The sequence below is a fragment of the Ixodes scapularis genome, unplaced genomic scaffold (assembly GCF_016920785.2).
Source record: "Ixodes scapularis isolate PalLabHiFi unplaced genomic scaffold, ASM1692078v2 PGA_scaffold4__175_contigs__length_147842914, whole genome shotgun sequence".
Taxonomy (NCBI): domain Eukaryota; kingdom Metazoa; phylum Arthropoda; class Arachnida; order Ixodida; family Ixodidae; genus Ixodes; species Ixodes scapularis.
The window spans coordinates 99,680,808-99,698,585 of NW_024609879.1; the positions used below are offsets into that span (position 1 = coordinate 99,680,808).

At 47.9% G+C, this 17,778-nt stretch overlaps 1 protein-coding gene across 1 annotated transcript in view; it reads right to left on the reverse strand.

Moving 5' to 3' along the window:
• Nucleotides 1–17,778, reverse strand: part of LOC8031928 — a gene marked incomplete in the record, with an annotated part of 107,332 nt that overhangs the window by 20,996 nt on the left and 68,558 nt on the right. The window contains 3 exon segments of the mRNA XM_042293257.1: nucleotides 2,092–2,139; nucleotides 4,292–4,388; nucleotides 5,621–5,806. Of these exon segments, the coding sequence (XP_042149191.1) occupies nucleotides 2,092–2,139; nucleotides 4,292–4,388; nucleotides 5,621–5,806 (331 nt within the window).

Consider the following 17,778-nt stretch of genomic DNA (forward strand, 5'->3'; position numbering starts at 1 on the left):
CAGTTCTTCTATGACCAATCTGACAAGGAAGAGAGAGGTCTCAGTGTCTTCAGACTGTCTCTTGTGTGATGTATTGGAAGTGTGACCGGGGCTTTCCGTTTTTTAGTGACGTACTAACGTACTCGTCAGGACCCGAAATGCCTAACGTGTGAAGTAATTTCGTTACTATTTTTTTTTTTACAGTATCGATTATATTACGCCACTCATTGCTCCTTGCTTTTAAATAAAATTTGTCACGTTTTCGGTCCTTTCCAATGTGTCATCGAGAATCTCGCTGTGTTTTACACATTCGCTAAACGAAGGATAAAAAATATGAATGGCTCTCTCTAAACGTTTAAATGTTGTCAAAGTTAATAATCGCGGCTTATCGCTGCCGAATAATACTGAAATTCAGAGTAACGCAAAAGTAACCCTCATTCAGTATTGGAAGGAACGGTAACCGTATTTCTTTATTTTTGCACAATAGTACCAAATCTCAGTAACGCGTGAATTTTTGACGAACTAACGACTAACGCCACATCGACACTTATTTTGAATAACGGGCACAACACTGCGTACACGAGCGCAGCGTAAAAGAGGGTCATTCGAAACTCGCAGCCCCGCGTGAGTACTCAAAACAATTATTAATGAATGTCGGTATGTACTGAGCTGGGCAGTATACTGCCCCGACATTCTGAGGCAGCACGGTTCCCACCACAACCGCGATCGAATGTTCTTTACGTGGCGTTCCCTAGACGTATAGGCGTCGTAATGAGTGTCCCTAAACGAGACCATCACAAAAATTTAAAAAAGGAAAAAAAAAAAAAAAAGCTATAGAAGACACGTAACACTCCTGTTCCTAAGAGTTTTACATTAACGAGCTGTAACTCTTATGTGCTCTTTGAGATAAACATTAAAGAAAAGAACAACTACAAGAAAACAAATCTTAAATTAAAGTTACCCTCTGGAGTAGTTAGCGTTCAGACCGTGGGTCAGGAAACAAGCCTTGTCCCCCTACTAGGCTAAAAGACAAACAGGTCATGAAATGTCTTTTACATTCTCTTAGAACTTAATCGGGCGACCAAAAGCATCATGGCGTCACCGATGGAAGGGGAAGAGCAAGTCGTTTGAGTGTATACGTTACATGTGTTACATGAGTTGCTGATGTGGAACTCCATCAATGAACCCTAGAACTGGGAGACCCTGCCAGCGAGATTATACTTCGAGAAAGTGTATACGGCGCAACATCATGCCACGTTTGACTGGGCGAAACAACAGAAAACCGAGAATGAAAGAAAGCGAGAGGAGCTTATCCTCCAGGCGCCAGCAGAGCGCAGCCGCACACGTTATCGAGCAAGCGCAGTGCGGCCGAGACAGCTGCTGTTTCGTCTGTTGACACGCCGGAGGCAACCACGGCACTCCTTTACGACCGCGCTGAGCTCGGAGGCAGGCACTGAAGAGGCAGCGCCGAAGCCAAGTCAAGATCAACGTCCTCTGGTCGAGCACAACGGTCGATCGAGCATGACCTTCAAAGACATGGTCTTCAGAGCAGACGGCAAAGAAAGCGGTTTGGGCGAGATAAGAGGTAACGGCAGAGGACCGTTGGAGGACCATCCGCTCGTTCGCTTCGAACTCAATTCAATTTCACAACGTTTCTGGAGCCGGTTCCGTACGAAATCGTTGGGTGCAGGCTGGAAATACGCAATGTCGTTTCAATTCAATGCTTATTTGATGAGGTGAAGATATTTGTTTGTTTAACAATTCAAATTAGATTGAAATGGGATAGGTAGTCCCTGATTGGCTCCCGCGTTGTTGTGTCATGATAAGCCACAGTGTGAATCGAGTGACAGAAACCGTATGTGATATATGGATTATGTCGATGTCAAGTTTGCATCCTAAGAAGCACAAGTTAAAGATCACTTTAGAACGCCTCTAAGCAGAACAGGGAACCGAATGCACGAGGCCTTGTTGCCATGCAAGCGACGCCGACGCGGCGACGTCGCATAAAAGCGGGCGGGTGACTAAACGAGGCTGCAGCACCAAGCGATACATGCCCGCTGCATTGGCATTGGCGATGGCACAGCGTTGGCGCATGCAGCCAGGCATATTTACCTAATTTCTTAGAGACAAAACCCGAAATCCAATCTCGCACGTCGTCCGCTGCAATAGAAACATACCTTCAGTATAGCAGGCTCGTAAAGAAGGGAACGCGAACAGGAGCCTCTGGCAGTGAGAGGTTATGTCCAAGAGGACTCCATCAGCGCCATCACTATTCAATTGCCAGTTTTAGTTTAGACTATCGTGCCCTAGGGCAATATTTCCTATTTACAGGACATTTTTACCAGAATTAGTTTGCACGCTGAAACGTTTCGTACTCACCATACACTCTGTAAGAAAAGCTTACATAAACCTAGTAAAGAATGACTTCGGAGGTCCTCAGTGGGGACACTGGCTCAAAGTACATCGGCGCATGTCCCCAAACGCTGTCAAAGCTTGTTGATATTTTGGTACCGATAACTGCAGCTAATGGTTAGTTTCAACACCAAGCGCTTGTACGTTATTATCCAGGAAGATGTGAGCTTACCGAAAACCTTTATATCAGATGATGACAGCACTCACAAAGTAGTAGGTCAGCAAGACTTGGCGTCGACATAATAGAACATCACTGCTCGGTAAGTCCCCAATAATTTCATCGAAATATACCTTTATATTGCACCTGAAATAAGCAGGCTAATGGGGCCCTAAGCAACACGATTGTACAAACAACTCCTAAAACTCGAGGTTTTTTCAGTGCTGATTGGCGTGATACCAGGAGCTAAGGCAAATAGGAAGCAGAACCGACCGAAGACCAATCGGTGCAGGATTGACTGAAATTTCAGCCAATTCTTATTTGCACCCTCCGTGATGCCGCGGTCATCAGTGGCCTTGCGTTCCAGGAGGTGTTGAGATAAGCCTCCCTAGTCGCAACTCCAACTTTGTGCATATAATTTCCTTTATTGTGCATGCTCAGAATGTGACCCGCAGTCCAGCAGACAAGAGTGGCAGCACGAAGAAGGCAATTATCAAAATAGATCTGCTATCTAATGACGACGAGTTGGTGCTCAATAATATAAAAGTGACGAAGATGCCACCCTGCACCGATGACTGCCCACCAAGCCTTCAGAAAAGGAATGATGAATGAACTGTGTCATCTAGGGGTCGTTTGAAAATAAGCCAACTCCGCACGCCCAGCGCCCATCATCGCAAGCTTTCTTGCATATGCATATTCAAATTAAACAGGCGAGAGAGTTTCAAGAAAGCGACCGAAAAAGTTTAAAATAAAAATTAAAAAAAAAAAAAAGAATGGCAAAGGGGACTTTTTTTGGAGAAAACGCGGAAGCCTCCAAGACACGTCGCATGGAGTTTTTTTTTTTTTTTTTCGAGCAGTCCGCCGTGCTCTTTCGAGAGGCGCACGCGGCAAGGCGCGCTCAGGAACGCGCGGCACCATTTTCCAACTGGAAAGTGACACGCAATTGAAAATCCCCTCGAAATGTGTGTCGCCCGCGGAAAGAACGAAATCAGGTCGAGGGAGGTCGTCGCGCCACGCCACGGATCAAGCTCCGCCAGTGGGTTAGTGGTCGACACTCCATAAAGATCCCGCGAGAGGGAAACGCCAGATGCCCAGCGCGCTACGCGCACGGGCCTGCCCGCCTGAGTCACTGGATAGTCCCGCAGGGTACCGACAATCCCCGAGCTCTCACGGTGTTCTCACCGGCTGAACACGAATCCCTGCTGAATGCTGACGCGGCACTCTTGGCCTTCTGTAGGTGAAGCCGAAAACAGACCTTTCCAGAAAATTCCCGACCTCACGACGAGTGAAATTGTGGGGTGTTCCGATGTGGGCTCGTGCTGAACGTTTTGTATATCCTGAAAGCGGTACATTTCATTCTCTCTTATCTAAAAGTTCAGAACGTAAAAAATAAATAAATAAAGCGAACGCAAAAGAAAGTCATAACATAGATCTGTTTTGCCGTCCTTCTGCCTTCACTGCCTTCTGAAATTACAAAATGTTAAACCAACGTCTTTAATTCCTGAATGATCTCACGTGCCGCACACAAATGCGTCAAGCAGACAGAGAGAGAGAGAGAGGAGGGAGGAGGGGGAACATAATTCCAGAAAGGTCTATTTAGCGCTACGGTTTTATTATTTTCGAGGTGTTATCTGGGGAGCGAAGTGTGGCTTCACACTGGCGGAGACAGCTTTTCTAGAGCTTCGGGAAGTGTACACTAAAGGAAGTGCTGATAACACTCAATGCGGCCAAGTGGTCACTCACCTAGATTGGCGTAGTCGGACTTCTCCGACTTCATGCTTGGTCGGAACAAGCGACGAGGGACGACGGGCTTCGCAGCGTTGGCGTCTGAATTTGTCATCTGGGGGACGGACACGGCAGAGTCGTTAGAGACCGCGTTTAGAAGTCCCGCAAGAAAAGGAAGTATCACTTTACACTACGACCAAGCGTACTGACGTTTCAACAAAAAGCGCGAAGAATTTCGTCATTTTAGCATTTTGACACTCTCAACGAGGAAGTGTCAGCTGACCATCGACCAAAGTGGTGTCGTCACGCCCGCTCTGGTCCGACCACCATTAAAACGGAACCCAGCTGACCCAGCTTCGAATAAACGACAGCGAGTCCACCTTTTTTTTTTTTTTTTTTTTTCACGAACGGTCATTTTCCCGGCTTCTCGAGTCTGACGTCACACTGCTAATACGTCATACAAAAGACAGTCTGCAGAAAATGTCTGAGGAGTGCTTCAATTCTGTGTACGGCGATCCTGTAACATGGATCAAGCAAAAACTCTTCGCAGGCATGTCCGAAACAGTTGAAGTTAGCGCATTGTGTTTTCTTGTTCTTGCTCTCGTCCCTACTTGACGCCCTATCATGTTCTCAAATTTTCAGTACCAACTCGCCCAAGAATCCGCATAACTCAACTTTATGGTACGCTCTCAAATTACTACCCTGGGGTCATAAACCATTTGGGTCACTATAAGGTGCCACTTCGTTACTGCGCACACTCATCTCGCGAGTCTTGTCTTCTACCGGGGTGTAGATTACTGTTTGATGGTTAGTCGCTGCACTTCTGTCACCGCTAAGGTGACAGGGCGGTAGACGCAAAGTGCTTGTTGGACTAGTCAACCGTCTCGTCTAGAACTTTCTTGATTACGCCTTCTGCGCGTACTCAAATGCAGAAAGTGGAGTCAGGCGATTGATTATTGGTCCGGCAAGCACATAGCGGCCACCACGCCGTCAGCTTATCTGTTAAATGGGTATGCAGGTTTGCCTGGCTCATTGTTACGTTTATGGTTATGTGTTCCGCTCCGCAGCCCTGCCTCCACTCACGCTTGCTTGACTATGACGCGGTATTAAACACATCGGCAGAGAAGACTGGCCGCCAACAAGAACGGTTTGTTTGCTGCCGCCAACAAAAACAGCCCAGAAGGGGGCGAAAGAAAACAGAAAGAGAGAAAAAATAGAAGGGTCGATGCATCAAGTGTGGACAGTCCCCTAGATTCTACGGACCTCTACCGCATGCATAATGCCCCCATAGAGTCTCCGCGCTTTTCTTCGGCCCGTTTGCGAGTGGGGCAACAGGGCGACCCGTACCGGAGGTGTCCTGGGCGGTGACTGATTGTTCTTGCATCTCTGTGGCGGAGGTGGGGGCTTGCCCGGTCTCGTGTCCGGAGACGGGGACTGGACCGGACATTCCCGAACCGGTTCGGGACTCTCGTCGGCGCCGGTTCGGGACCAGCTGGCGGGACTCGGGGTACGCGGCCAGATCTGCTGCACGTTCTGCGAAGGAGAATTGGGCTCAGTGAGGCACAGCTGCTGATTAAAAAAACTTTGCCTGCGCTATATTCAAACAGATTTATGCATTCAAATATCGATATAGAATCGTGGTATACATACATAAGCTTCGCGATTATTTTCTCTCGGTCTAAGCAACTGTCACCGTTGTTCATTACTTTAATAATGTAAGGTGTTTTGTATTATACAATTTCTGATGCTCAATCTCATAATTATAGTTCCTTTTGCTCAATGTATCACGCGCTCTTCATTGCCTTTTGGGAACCATTGTGCCATATATAATGGCTTCTGTACAGCATTTTATTTATTTATTTTTGTCCGTTCACGAAAGATGTGTACCTGTAGGTGGGGCAAAAGACCACTCAAACTGCTTGGACAGCTTGTACAGTGACAGCTGTACTGAGCTTACACATACTGGGCGAGTGTCGCGTTTGCGAAAACGAGAGGATCACGAGCGCGCTTATCGCTTTGGCGCCAAGAAAAGCGAGTACAGCAGTGACACATATCGCACTTTCGCCGATAATTCGTGGAGAGAAGCTCGCCTTAAGGGGTATTCACACGAGGGAGAAATCCCGGGGATTTCTCCCCGGCACGCGCGCATCACGAGATGAAAACGCGAGACTTTTGCACATCGCAAAGCCTGACGTTTTCGTCGTGGAATGCGCGTGCTAGGGAGAAATCCCCGGGATTTTTCCCTCGTGTGAATACCCCTTTACGCTTCTGTTTTCCTCACTCGGTGTAGTGCACGTGCTACCCACGCGGTTATGTTTAAATTTTCATGGTGCATAGAAGCATGGCCTTGCACGTGCTTGCACCAGCAGGGGAAGTTGAAGTATCCTTACTCTGGGTTGTGAAAACATTCCATCAGGTGGCGATACCCAAACTTCTCGCCACGAATAGTCGTGGATAAGGAGCCGCGCGTTCGGCTAATTGGGATGACGCTGCGGGTCATGTGATGGCCCTCCTCACCACCTGCTCGTTCTCGTCTTCGGTCGACCGTTCCCTCGGCGCTCGTCGCCCTCCTCGCCACCTGCCTTTTTGGTCTTCGGTCGCCCGTTCCCTCGGCGATTTCAGCTAAGGATTTCCAAATGTCTTGGCTAAGGGGCCGGATTGGGGACCTGTCACAGTCTCGAAGGCCGGAAAACAAATAATGCAATACAAACGAGGAAATAACAAATAAATTAGCCTAAATAAGCATTTAGATGCAACAATTTTAACTATAGCAGTCATTTAAAAATGTGAGGTGGATGAAGATGTATATTTGTTTTTACTGAAATATGTTGCTAATTATTAGATTACAAATTAATAGACCGATCTCACCAAGCGTTCGGCGCATGCGTGACGCCGCCATAACTTTAGTTCACAGGAGGCAGGCAGCAGTGCACAAGACGGCTCGTACCGCCTCATGCTCCACACGCGCAGAGCTCCAGCGAGGTTGTCGCACGTGCAGAAAGACTAAAGCTCCCTCGATGCATTGCGGCAGCGTTGGCGTAGTCAAACTGGCTGGTGAGATCGGTCTATTGTGACCAAGATAACTGATCACCAACATAAATCAAAGCGCATAGGAACTTTGGCATCTTGCCAAGCGGCAGAACACTAACGAGAATGACAGATCTGATGACGACAATTTATACGAGCGTTATATGATACGAAAATAATTAATCGTGTTGCGTGTATGTTTGTACAGCTGGAAGTTAGTCAGTCCCAATGGGCGTCTGGGGCCTCAGCTGTAGATGAGCAATTTAGCCAGTGCAGGACAACCACTAGCCTGGTTGTCTTTAACGTGCACGCGGTAGTGGTACACGACCGCACGCCGCTGCGATGACACGAGACACTAAGCAGGATATACGTAAGAACGCAAATGCACATTGCCAGTTACGCGGACATGGAACAGGGAACTACGAGTAGAAATGTTGGTGATGACAATGTTCAATAAATTGTGTGGTGAGAGAACCCGCGTTTTGATGCAGTTTTTTTTCTTAATTTCTTATGTCACCATTTGAGCTTTTAATGCTCGTCGCGGTGCCATTTTTTTTTATGTTAACGCGTTTTTATGTTTGCGTTTGTATAGCAACGGGCCGCGGGCCGTGCATCAGTGAAAAAACCGCGGTCATCTGCGGGCCGGGTCTGGCCCGTGGGCCGGAGTTTAGAGACCCCTGTTCGAAGCCTTCGCGCGCAAGAATGGAGCGGCCGAAGCATAGGTCGGAGCAAGCAGCGGCTGCTCGACGGCGTAAACGCGCCCGTGAGAGATAAGGTCGTCAATGTGTAGGCGCCGACGCGATTTCAGCTGTGTGTTAGGATGGAACGCATTAAACGTCAAGATCACGCTGTGCGTGAACGCGAAGCGGCACGCAGAAGAAAACGTTACCGAACGAAGAATGAACACGCTGGTGCGACCAAGAAATTTGCGCAGCGCATCCGCGAGAACGTGTTTTGTGCTAGTTTGTTCTGTTCGTCATCGGTTGTGGTTTACGCTGGTGTCTTTGCCGGTGATTTGCCACGAGGTTCTTCAGTCGTCGTACCCGGACAGTGACCTGACAGCCTTTTAAGCTGTGTACTACGTGCCCACGCAATGCTGGTGCATAAGCACGTGACAATCACCGCGCGCAAAAAAAGAATGACAAAAACAAAGTTACATTAGCGTTTGACGCAACATCACCGAAATTTCCACTCAATCACGACGCAATATGATCGAAATGTCGCATGCGCAGCATGTCGCGTAATCGTCCGCAATATACCCTCCTCCCCTCCTCCCACCAGGCTTGTACATGGTGAATAAAGATATTAAACTCGCGCGTTGTACGGACAACGGATCCCCAGTAGAGTTTCCCGGACGTTTGAAGAGAGGCCTCTTGGAAGCCTCAAGCTGACAGCACACTTAGCACTCGCGATATACTTTGCTTCTTCGTGGCTGATGCTTTACAGTCAACCTCACAAGCGTAGTCACAAGTCAGAAGTATAATAATTATATAGAAGTTGACTGAGCGTGAGATAAATCTAAGTATAGACACGGTGCCCGCAACTGAACCCCGCTATCGTGCCCCTTTATCACATCCGCCAAGATTTGCTCAGCCGCTTTGCTTCCCCGTTCTGCCTTCACGTAAGTCGGCGTCCGTATTACGTGCTCGCGTCAGAAGCGCCGAGCTTGTTGCCGGATCCCACAAACTGGTTCTTCCTCATTACGAGGCTACGAAACCAACTTTCCAACCAAAGCAAAAACCGTTTCGCCGCGAAACAAAAGCGGCAAAGACCGAAGAACGTCCGCACGAAGCGCCCCCAGCAGCGCGAGACAACGAGGCGGCGAGTCGGCGACCTTATCTGCAGATTTCAATCCTGGACTCCCTTCCTGGAAGGACGCTGCCCAAACCAGACCGACCGGAAGAGGAATGTAACGCCGCCAGGTGCCGGCACGTGACGCGTCTACATACTACGACGAGTGCATACGTAAAAACATCGCGGCGACCCAATACCGCCTCGAAGACAAGGCCTGCTGCAGCTCGCGTCAGCATCGTCGACAGCGCGTTTTTGTAGCGTCTCAACGAGAGCGACGGCACGCGCGGCGACGCCAAGACGTATGCGTCTGCCGGTTTGCGGTGTCTCTCGTCGTCAAGCTTCAGCGCATTTTTACCGCTTGGAGCGGGTCGGGGAGCCACCAACGATGACGTCATGTGTGGGCCTTGTCTCCTATAGGTGGCATGGGGCGACCGCGTCAGCTGGAAACTTTTTGGCCACGAGCGGTTCCCTGAAATGCGCATGGAGCTCTCTCTGGCCTCTTTCCTAGTTTTGCGGCGTCGAAGAGTCCCGATATAAAAAGGATAATTAAGTATCTGGGTCAGTTTTTCTTAGGCTCCGTTGCAGAGGGAGAAAGTGTACGCACGTTGTGGTCGACCCGTTATCTCGTCATCACGCTGATTCCGCCAGTACAAGAAAGCGCTAAAAACCGCGCGCATATATATATATATATATATATATATATATATATATATATATATATATATATATATATATATATATATAGTATACACTAGGAACATATACGATGATGCAGGGGATTTTGATAAGCAGCAATACGGTATTCGCAAACGAACCTCAGCGTTGTCTGACGGTATCTTATTGACGATCGCCACATTGCTCCTGCCCATCCGCATCAATTTGCACGCTTGCGCAATAGCGACCTGTGTTTAGCGTCTTTTACCGCGCATGCATCAAAAGTGGCGCTGAAGTGGCAACAAATGACGTCACAAAAGCCGGAGTGTCAGGCTCTCGTGACACTCCGACTTCTGAAGTGTCACGACAGGGGCCACAAATGAGGACGCTGTAGATTTTACACCAGTCGGAGGCACCATATAGTACGTATGGCGCTCGGTTTAAGCCAGGGTACTACGACGACGTCATCCAAGAGACACTGAAAGCAGCGCATCGCGACGAGTGCAGCCACATCGTAGTGACGTTTTGAGGTAGGTGAGGAGAGGAAAGAAAGGTGTTGTTTTTGCACTGTTTTCTTGGCACTCAGGGGTGCCCTTGGCAATAGCAAGTATCCGGAAATATGAATTGTTCCACTCACGGAACAAAAAATGAACGTAAAACATTTACTGGAAAAGCGAAGTAAGTCAAGATAATAATAAAAAAGTAGTATAAGCTGGGCGCGTGAAATTCGATGGGTGCTTTAATGCAGGTCATATTTCTAGGTCAAACTATTTTAATTTTCTAATTGGTTAGTATTTTCTTTTCTTTTCCCACTAAATCGCAGCGATTGGCTGTCTAAGAGTTGTGCGAAGAACCAGACGTACACACATTCTTTTAAGGTTCCCGTTGACGACAGCTCGCAATAACAAGGCCAAGTTTCCAACAAAAAAAGCAGGAAGCATTTTATCGATTAGTTCAATCTTGCGGCGTTACAAGCGTGCTCGACCACAGCCAAGTGCATGTATTGACGGACCGTTCGGGCGATGGCAGCACGCCAACGGGCAGGTTGCCGTTATTTCCCCGTGGCGACACCCAATTCCAGGAATTCCGAAGTCGAGAAGAAACGTGGCCCCAGTAGAACTACTCTGAAACGCAGCACTTGTTCCGCGAGGGAATTAAAAACCGTATCCCCCCCCCTCAATCGGATACTTGAAATCGCGTGCAGGCGGATTGGCATTGGGAAGCGATTCACGTCCGCGATCTTGCCTCGAGAGATTCCCCGTGCTTGCAACTAATCTCGACAAAAAAAGAAAAAAGAAATGTTTTGGTTGGTGTGCCTAGATCTAAGAGTGTTCCCAACTGCTCGAATAGGGTCACGTGGTTTGTGAGCCGCATTTGCAACACGGGTCAATGTGTCCTTCAACGCATCGACTGGACACGAGTCCCAGCCGAACGATGACGTAAGACTCGCTCCCAATCAGCGCCCGATCTGAGTGATGACGTCACCACGCAAGTGCGCCGGCTGTGATTATTCCAAGTGGTGGAAGCAAACGCTGGCTCAGCCTCTTGGCCCGCTGACCTTTTTGGTCACGCGGCAACGCACGGAGCAACCAATCCCGGTACTTTATGCCTGGCCTGGAATGTTGTCGTCACGCCATGGGAAAGCTCTTCCCCAGGGACAAACTGAAGCAACGGAGGCGCGCACTGGCGATGTTAGGAGTCAACCAGTCAGATCGCTTGAAACGCCACGCAAAATATACTTTGTACATATAATTTGTTTGTTTGTTTAATTCTACATAAATCAGCGCAGCTTATGGTCACGAAACTCACTAGGGTAAAAAACCGCCCAAGTTTCCGTGCAGTAAGAAGTTTATCTAAGGCCGCTGTTTGTTAAAAAACCGCCCAAGCATATTCAAAGCACGTTTGCCTCATACGTGCTCCAAAGACGTCTACATCCAGTTCTTCCATGACCACTGTCATAGGAGGAAGGCCTCAGCCAGTGTCTGGAGACTGTCTTCGATGTATTAATGACCGCGGCTTAAAGACGTCTTTGCAACCGATTTGCTCAGGAGATGTCCGCCATTCAACTGCAAACGCAACTCCACGGTTTCAGTTGCTCCCTCTCTCAAGTCTGGGCTCTCTCCACTACTCTCGGGTGACACGAAAGACGCCGCCGCCCAACGGGACGCCGTCGGCGACGCTGAAATCTTCGGAGTCGACTTTCGGCTCGCAAGCGCGATTTGATAGCAGCACGGCGCGGACAAAAAAGAAATAAATAAAGAAAAGTCATTTGGAGAAAGTGGAGCGAGCGATCGTCTTCGGAGGCCCTCAGGGCTTCCTCGAAGTTGGGCGCAATTTCGCCCAATCAAACCAAAAAAAAATTGGGGACGCAAGATTTTTCTTTTTTTTCGCGTTGTTTTGGTGGTATTCGCATCAGCGTGTGAGCGTCGGGGGATTGCGTTCGAACACAGACAGAGTTGGCACAAAAACCTGGAATTAGACGGTCGGTAGTTTTGTTTCGTTTGCAAAGTGCCCAGTCACAGATCCCCACGTTATAAATCCAAAAATAATCTGCCGTATTCAGCGGCAGTTCCCCTCAAAGTCTGTTTAACGCGGCTCCACAAACAGCTGTGGCGGCAGGTTCGCTCGCGAGCCTTCTCAAGTAAATTAGATATTCACAGCACCTGGCGGTCTAAAGAAGAAGGATGTGAAAGTAGGTTCAAAAACACGCGATGAAAATCTACGTGTCTCGGGTATTTTATTTTCAGTGCATTCAGATGCCGGTCTTTAGGAATGCCGAACAACGGATCGCGAAGGTCACCACAATAGGACGCTCCGCATTCCTTGGTTGGTTGGTTGGTTGGTTGTGTTGTTTGCCAGACGTGACATTTGCCTCACTCACGGTGGGCACGTTTCGCGGGCCTGGGTTATTGTCGGTTATCTTATCAGTTACTGTATGTGTTGTGGATCCCGATTCTACACGCTCCGCAACAATCACTTGACTGTGCAGTCAAAATAGTAGTGGTTTGTGATGCCCGTGTCCCACTAGAGCGACAGACAGAAACAAACGACAAAGAGGAGCCTCTAACCAGTCTTTCGTGATTTGAAAGGCTTTGAAGAATAAAGGAGGCTAGGCTCAAACATGAGCATCATGCACGCGAGGGTATCTTTGGCAGACCTGCAATCCCTCGTGCTTACTTCACGAGGTACCGAACGACTAAACGCCTGCCGAAGGAACCACCGCGAGCATGCTGCATGGGTTTGAGGCTTGTCGCTGTCCTTTGTTTCTGTCTCTTGCTCTAGTGGGACACGGGCATCACAAAAAGAATGACCCAGACATGTTCCTTTTTTTTTTTATTTCAATACTCAAAAAACATTGTCTGTGTCAAAAAAAAATAAAAAAAATCACACCTTCGTATTCGTATAGTTCTCGTTAAATCGCAAAACAAGTATTATTCTTTCTTCTTGAACAAGAAATGTATAGCTGTTTTTAGCGTTCCTTTTTTTAAAATAATTTTAATTACATTGACTTTATAGCGGCTGGAGTCGGAAGACTCTTTGTACGTGACAGATTCACCGAGACCCCCACTTGGTCAGCCAGGCGAACACGTACTATACTGGCACTACGACCAGTGTCGGAACGAAGAAAGCTCGAGATTGCAAAAAGGGACAAAAACATGCGGAACGTTCATTTTAACGACTCTCCAGGCGCGCCGGCGAACGAGCGAGCGTGTTCGTTTGCGCGTCAGGAATTCATCCAGCCCACGCACCCACACGCACAGACACGAGGGACATAGCTGCGCGATCCCGTGTTTGTGTAGCGGTATGCGAAGAAACAGGTTTCCGACATTGCAATACTGGACTGGCGAGGAAACCTCAGCAGATTTCTTTACGGGGGAATATAAAACAGAAAGTAATATAGAAGGTTGTTCGTATATGCATGTGCTCGTGCGGTGCAGTTGGAGACACGTCCTGGTTGGCATACACACACTTCGTTTGCCAGAGGCGGTGACAAATGGTGAAGTTGTGCCCTTTTCGAGAACGTTAGGCTGCGACCTATCGTTTTCTTTTTGTTTTTCATTTGGAGATTGCTAGTTCGCCATTATGAATTGGAGGCTACTGCACGTTAAACATTGTGCCTCCGGTTTAGAGACAGCTCGTAAAGGAGTAATTTAACGAGGGTTCTGTTGCTGAGAACAACCGATGACTAATAAAAGCACATTCGCTTTCTGCTTTATTTCACTGCTTCCTTCCTCGATCTCTTAGTTCCGACCCTTACAAAGTATACGGCTTTTGGCGATGGCTTAGTCCAGCCATACACCATTTTTCTTTAGTGTTAAAGGGGTGTCATCACATAGCCTGGTCATCAGCCTTTTCCCGAAACGCTCTAAGGTTATCCTTCCCCAATACAAAACTTAATGCTACCGCAAGTTTTGTGCAGCCACTAGTTTTTGTGTCTATATTTTCTTAGGAAATTCGGATCCAACACAAGGACGCAGAAAAGAGAACGCCATAGAAAGTTGGAGGACGCATGCCACGAAGCAAATTAAACGGCGACTAGCCCCAATCAGACCAAATGGAATGGACGTTATATCAGATAATGGCTGCCTTGGAGCCCCCACTACAATCGTGCCAGACAATCTTCGGCCCCACGTGCGAGACAAGGGTCTTCTCTTTCCACGCTCTTGACCTTTGACTTTCGAAAAGCCAATTTCGTGGCCTCTTCAACGCGTAGCGCGGCGCACGATGTACAGTCAACTCCTGAGAGCACAGCGCAATACTACAAGACAAGGCTTGCGCATCCCCCCCCCCCCCCCCCTCCCAAACGTCATCCCTAGTGGGTGCGCACAGCATCGCCTATAGGTGACGTCAGCATCACGGCCACAGCGTCTCATACCGTCTCACAACGAGCGCGATGCTATGCGCCGAGAAAAAGTGAGAGGGAGAGGAGGACACGACAGCGCGTGGGGGACATCAGAACGCCGAGCTCTGGTTGGAACGATTAGTGGGTACACTTAAAGCTATAGCAGCGTTTATCTCCGCTGCACTCGTCGAACGCGTTAAAACGCGGAACGCAGGCGTCTGGCGTTTGGCTCTCGCATTCGAACGCGTTCCACGAATGCAGTGGAGACAAAGGCAGCTGTAGCTTCCCTTACAGAAATGGCATATCTGGACTTATATAAAAAAACACAAATATGGATATATAAAAAATTGGGCAGATCTGGCCATATCAAGCACATCAGTTTATATAAGCCTTATATAGCCAGATCTGCCCAATTTTTTACATATCCATATCTGGGTCTGCCAAATAGGGGTATATCTGCCTCCCATATCAGGGTGTTTTTATTTTTTTATTCTTGCAGATTTGTTTTTTAAAAAAAAGTCATGAAAGCTACACTTATGCGGTTTCTGCGAGTGAGTTATACGCCCAGGGGGACATTACCTGGGCGCTAAGCTTTGCGATTACTCGGCTAATTAATTAAAATTCACTAATGAACTTTTCAATTAGTGAAAATAGGCATACGGTTCCAATAAGCAGCTAGCGGGGCGTCGTCCGAAATCCCTAAATCAGTCATTTTCAGAGTCTTTCAGCGCGCGAGAAGCTCACTAAAGTTACCAGTCGTGGAACAGGTACAAGGCTAGCGGCTTTGGTAAGGCGCCCGCGCAATTTTTCTGTTTGTTATCTAGCCCCAGCCTTTTACCTGGTCCACGAGTGGTAACTTCAGTGCACTACTGCGCTTCACACGCGCTGTCTTTCTAAAAATTACTGGTTTAGCGGTTTTGGACGACGCTCAGCAAGTTGCTAACTGAAATTATATGTCTATTTTCACTAATTAAAAGTTAATTAATGAATTTTAATTAATTTGCCGACTTATTGCAAAGATTAGCAAACTACATAACGTCCCCCTGGCCGTATCACTCTCGCATAAACGGCATAAGTGTAGCGGTCACGGCTTCTTTCAAAACAAGTCTGCAAGAATAAAAAAAAACGGTATTTACCATGCTGGTAGTTGACTCTTCGACCCTCCACAGCGGGAGATTGGTAAACTGTGCCGCGCTCGGCTGTAGCGATCACCCGGTATACCGACGACGTCGGCATGAACCGCGAGACATCCGTCAAGTTAGAGAAAGTACGAGCGGGAGGAGAGAGATACGCCCGCGGATGACCGAGTTTGCGGCACGCATCTCATAGCGGCGAGCAACGCCACTTTTCTACCGTTGTTTACGTTCGTGCACTCCTTTGCATCGGCTTTTGCCCATTCGTGGAGTAGATGTCCTGTGACTATCGTTACATAACGCCGATAACGGCGATCGGTCGGCGGCGGCTCCGTGTGCAAGCTCGCCGAGACGCCGCCGTCAGGGGATCGGTTTGTGCCGTCCGCGAGACGGTAACCCTTGCAAGGAGCGAAAGTATGTTGGCATGCCGGTTAGGAAACATCATAATATTAAGCCTGAGTCAATGAGAGTTTTCCGTTATTTGATTTATCTTCAAGTCACGGTTTATATTATGACGGTCAACTAGCACTGTTTACCAGTATTTCGCAAAATCGTAAAAATCTTTCTACAAGCGACTCGTAAAGCCGCTCGTCAAATTTTGGAACGCGTAATTAAGAGTCTGTGTTGCTGTTGTTTTTTGGCGACACGTCAAAACTTTGTAGGCGGCATATCGAAACTTTCTGCTTGTAGCGGAATCGCACCAATGCCGAAACATTCTGCACAATGATTCTCCCGGCTGCTAGGAGATAGACACGGCCTAAATCTAGAGGTAATCTGGAAGAATACAATTGGGAAAAACGATCAATTGTCACGAAATAGGTTGCAGCGCACTTACGTTGACGAGACGCGACTTGAGAGGTGGTATTTGAGGGAGATGTCGACACGGCCACGGCAAAACCACCACTCGAACACAGAAACGAGAAGGTGCCCGTGAAGATTCAACACAATGTAGCACAAGCTGTCGTTTGTACAACCGAACACTGAACGCATCACAAAAATATTTGGGCTTCTTTGAAGAAATCGCTTGCAAAAGCGGACATACGCAGCGGCCACAGAGGGAGAATTCACACGCCAAACTAGGTCCGGCTAAACGCATTCCGAGATCGGCAACGGCTAATGCGTCATCCGTCAAACCACGTGACCACTTACTTTTTACAACGCTTTCAGCTTAGGGAGAGAGAGAAAAGGATTGAAGGAGAGGCCGAAGCGGGGTTTCACGAACAAAAGGCTTATCTTATGGGGCCACAACAAGGGGATGTGTCACTTGTACCGAAGGTTGACAGTGCTGTGAATGCTAAGTGTGGCCTTGGGTGCCAGGCAGGTGCGATGTCCTGCTTTGTCACCAGATTCTAGACTGTAGTAACGTGACCGTAACCGGAGACACGATTTGCCTAAAACACGCGTAGCATCTACCCTGCTGTCAATACCGAGTGAACATACAGCTCTATTAAGCCCAGCTTTTGAACTCAAAACGGGTTTCAAGAGACTATGTTTCACGCTGTATAACCGACATTATAATTTTAAATGAAAAAATAAACCCGACTATTCTTTGTGCATGATGTTGACAAATCAATAGATAAATAAATATGTATATATATATATATATATATATATATATATATATATATATATATATATATTTGCCAATAAATTTAAAATTATGTGTACACTGTTTCAATAGTGTTGACGATTGGGCTAGTTGGTCATTCATATTAGCGGAAAACAAACAGCGCAAGGACAAGGACAGAGTAGAAGGCGGTAGACACACACAGCGCGCAGCGCTGTGTGTGTCTACCGCCTTCTACTCTGTCCTTGTCCTTGCGCTGTTTGTTTTCCGCTAACACTGTTTCAAATTATTTTACGAACGAGTTACACATAAAAGACACCACGGACAGCACATCTTCCGCTTTCAACACACGATGAATCGCCGACGCTCGCAAACGAGCGGATGCGATGCTGCGCGAACCGTTTTGAAAGAGCTGCGTATTGTACTCCGGGCGCAACGGCTTCCGTTCGAAGGGAAAAGGATTCGGGACGGCGAAGTAGCGTCTTGC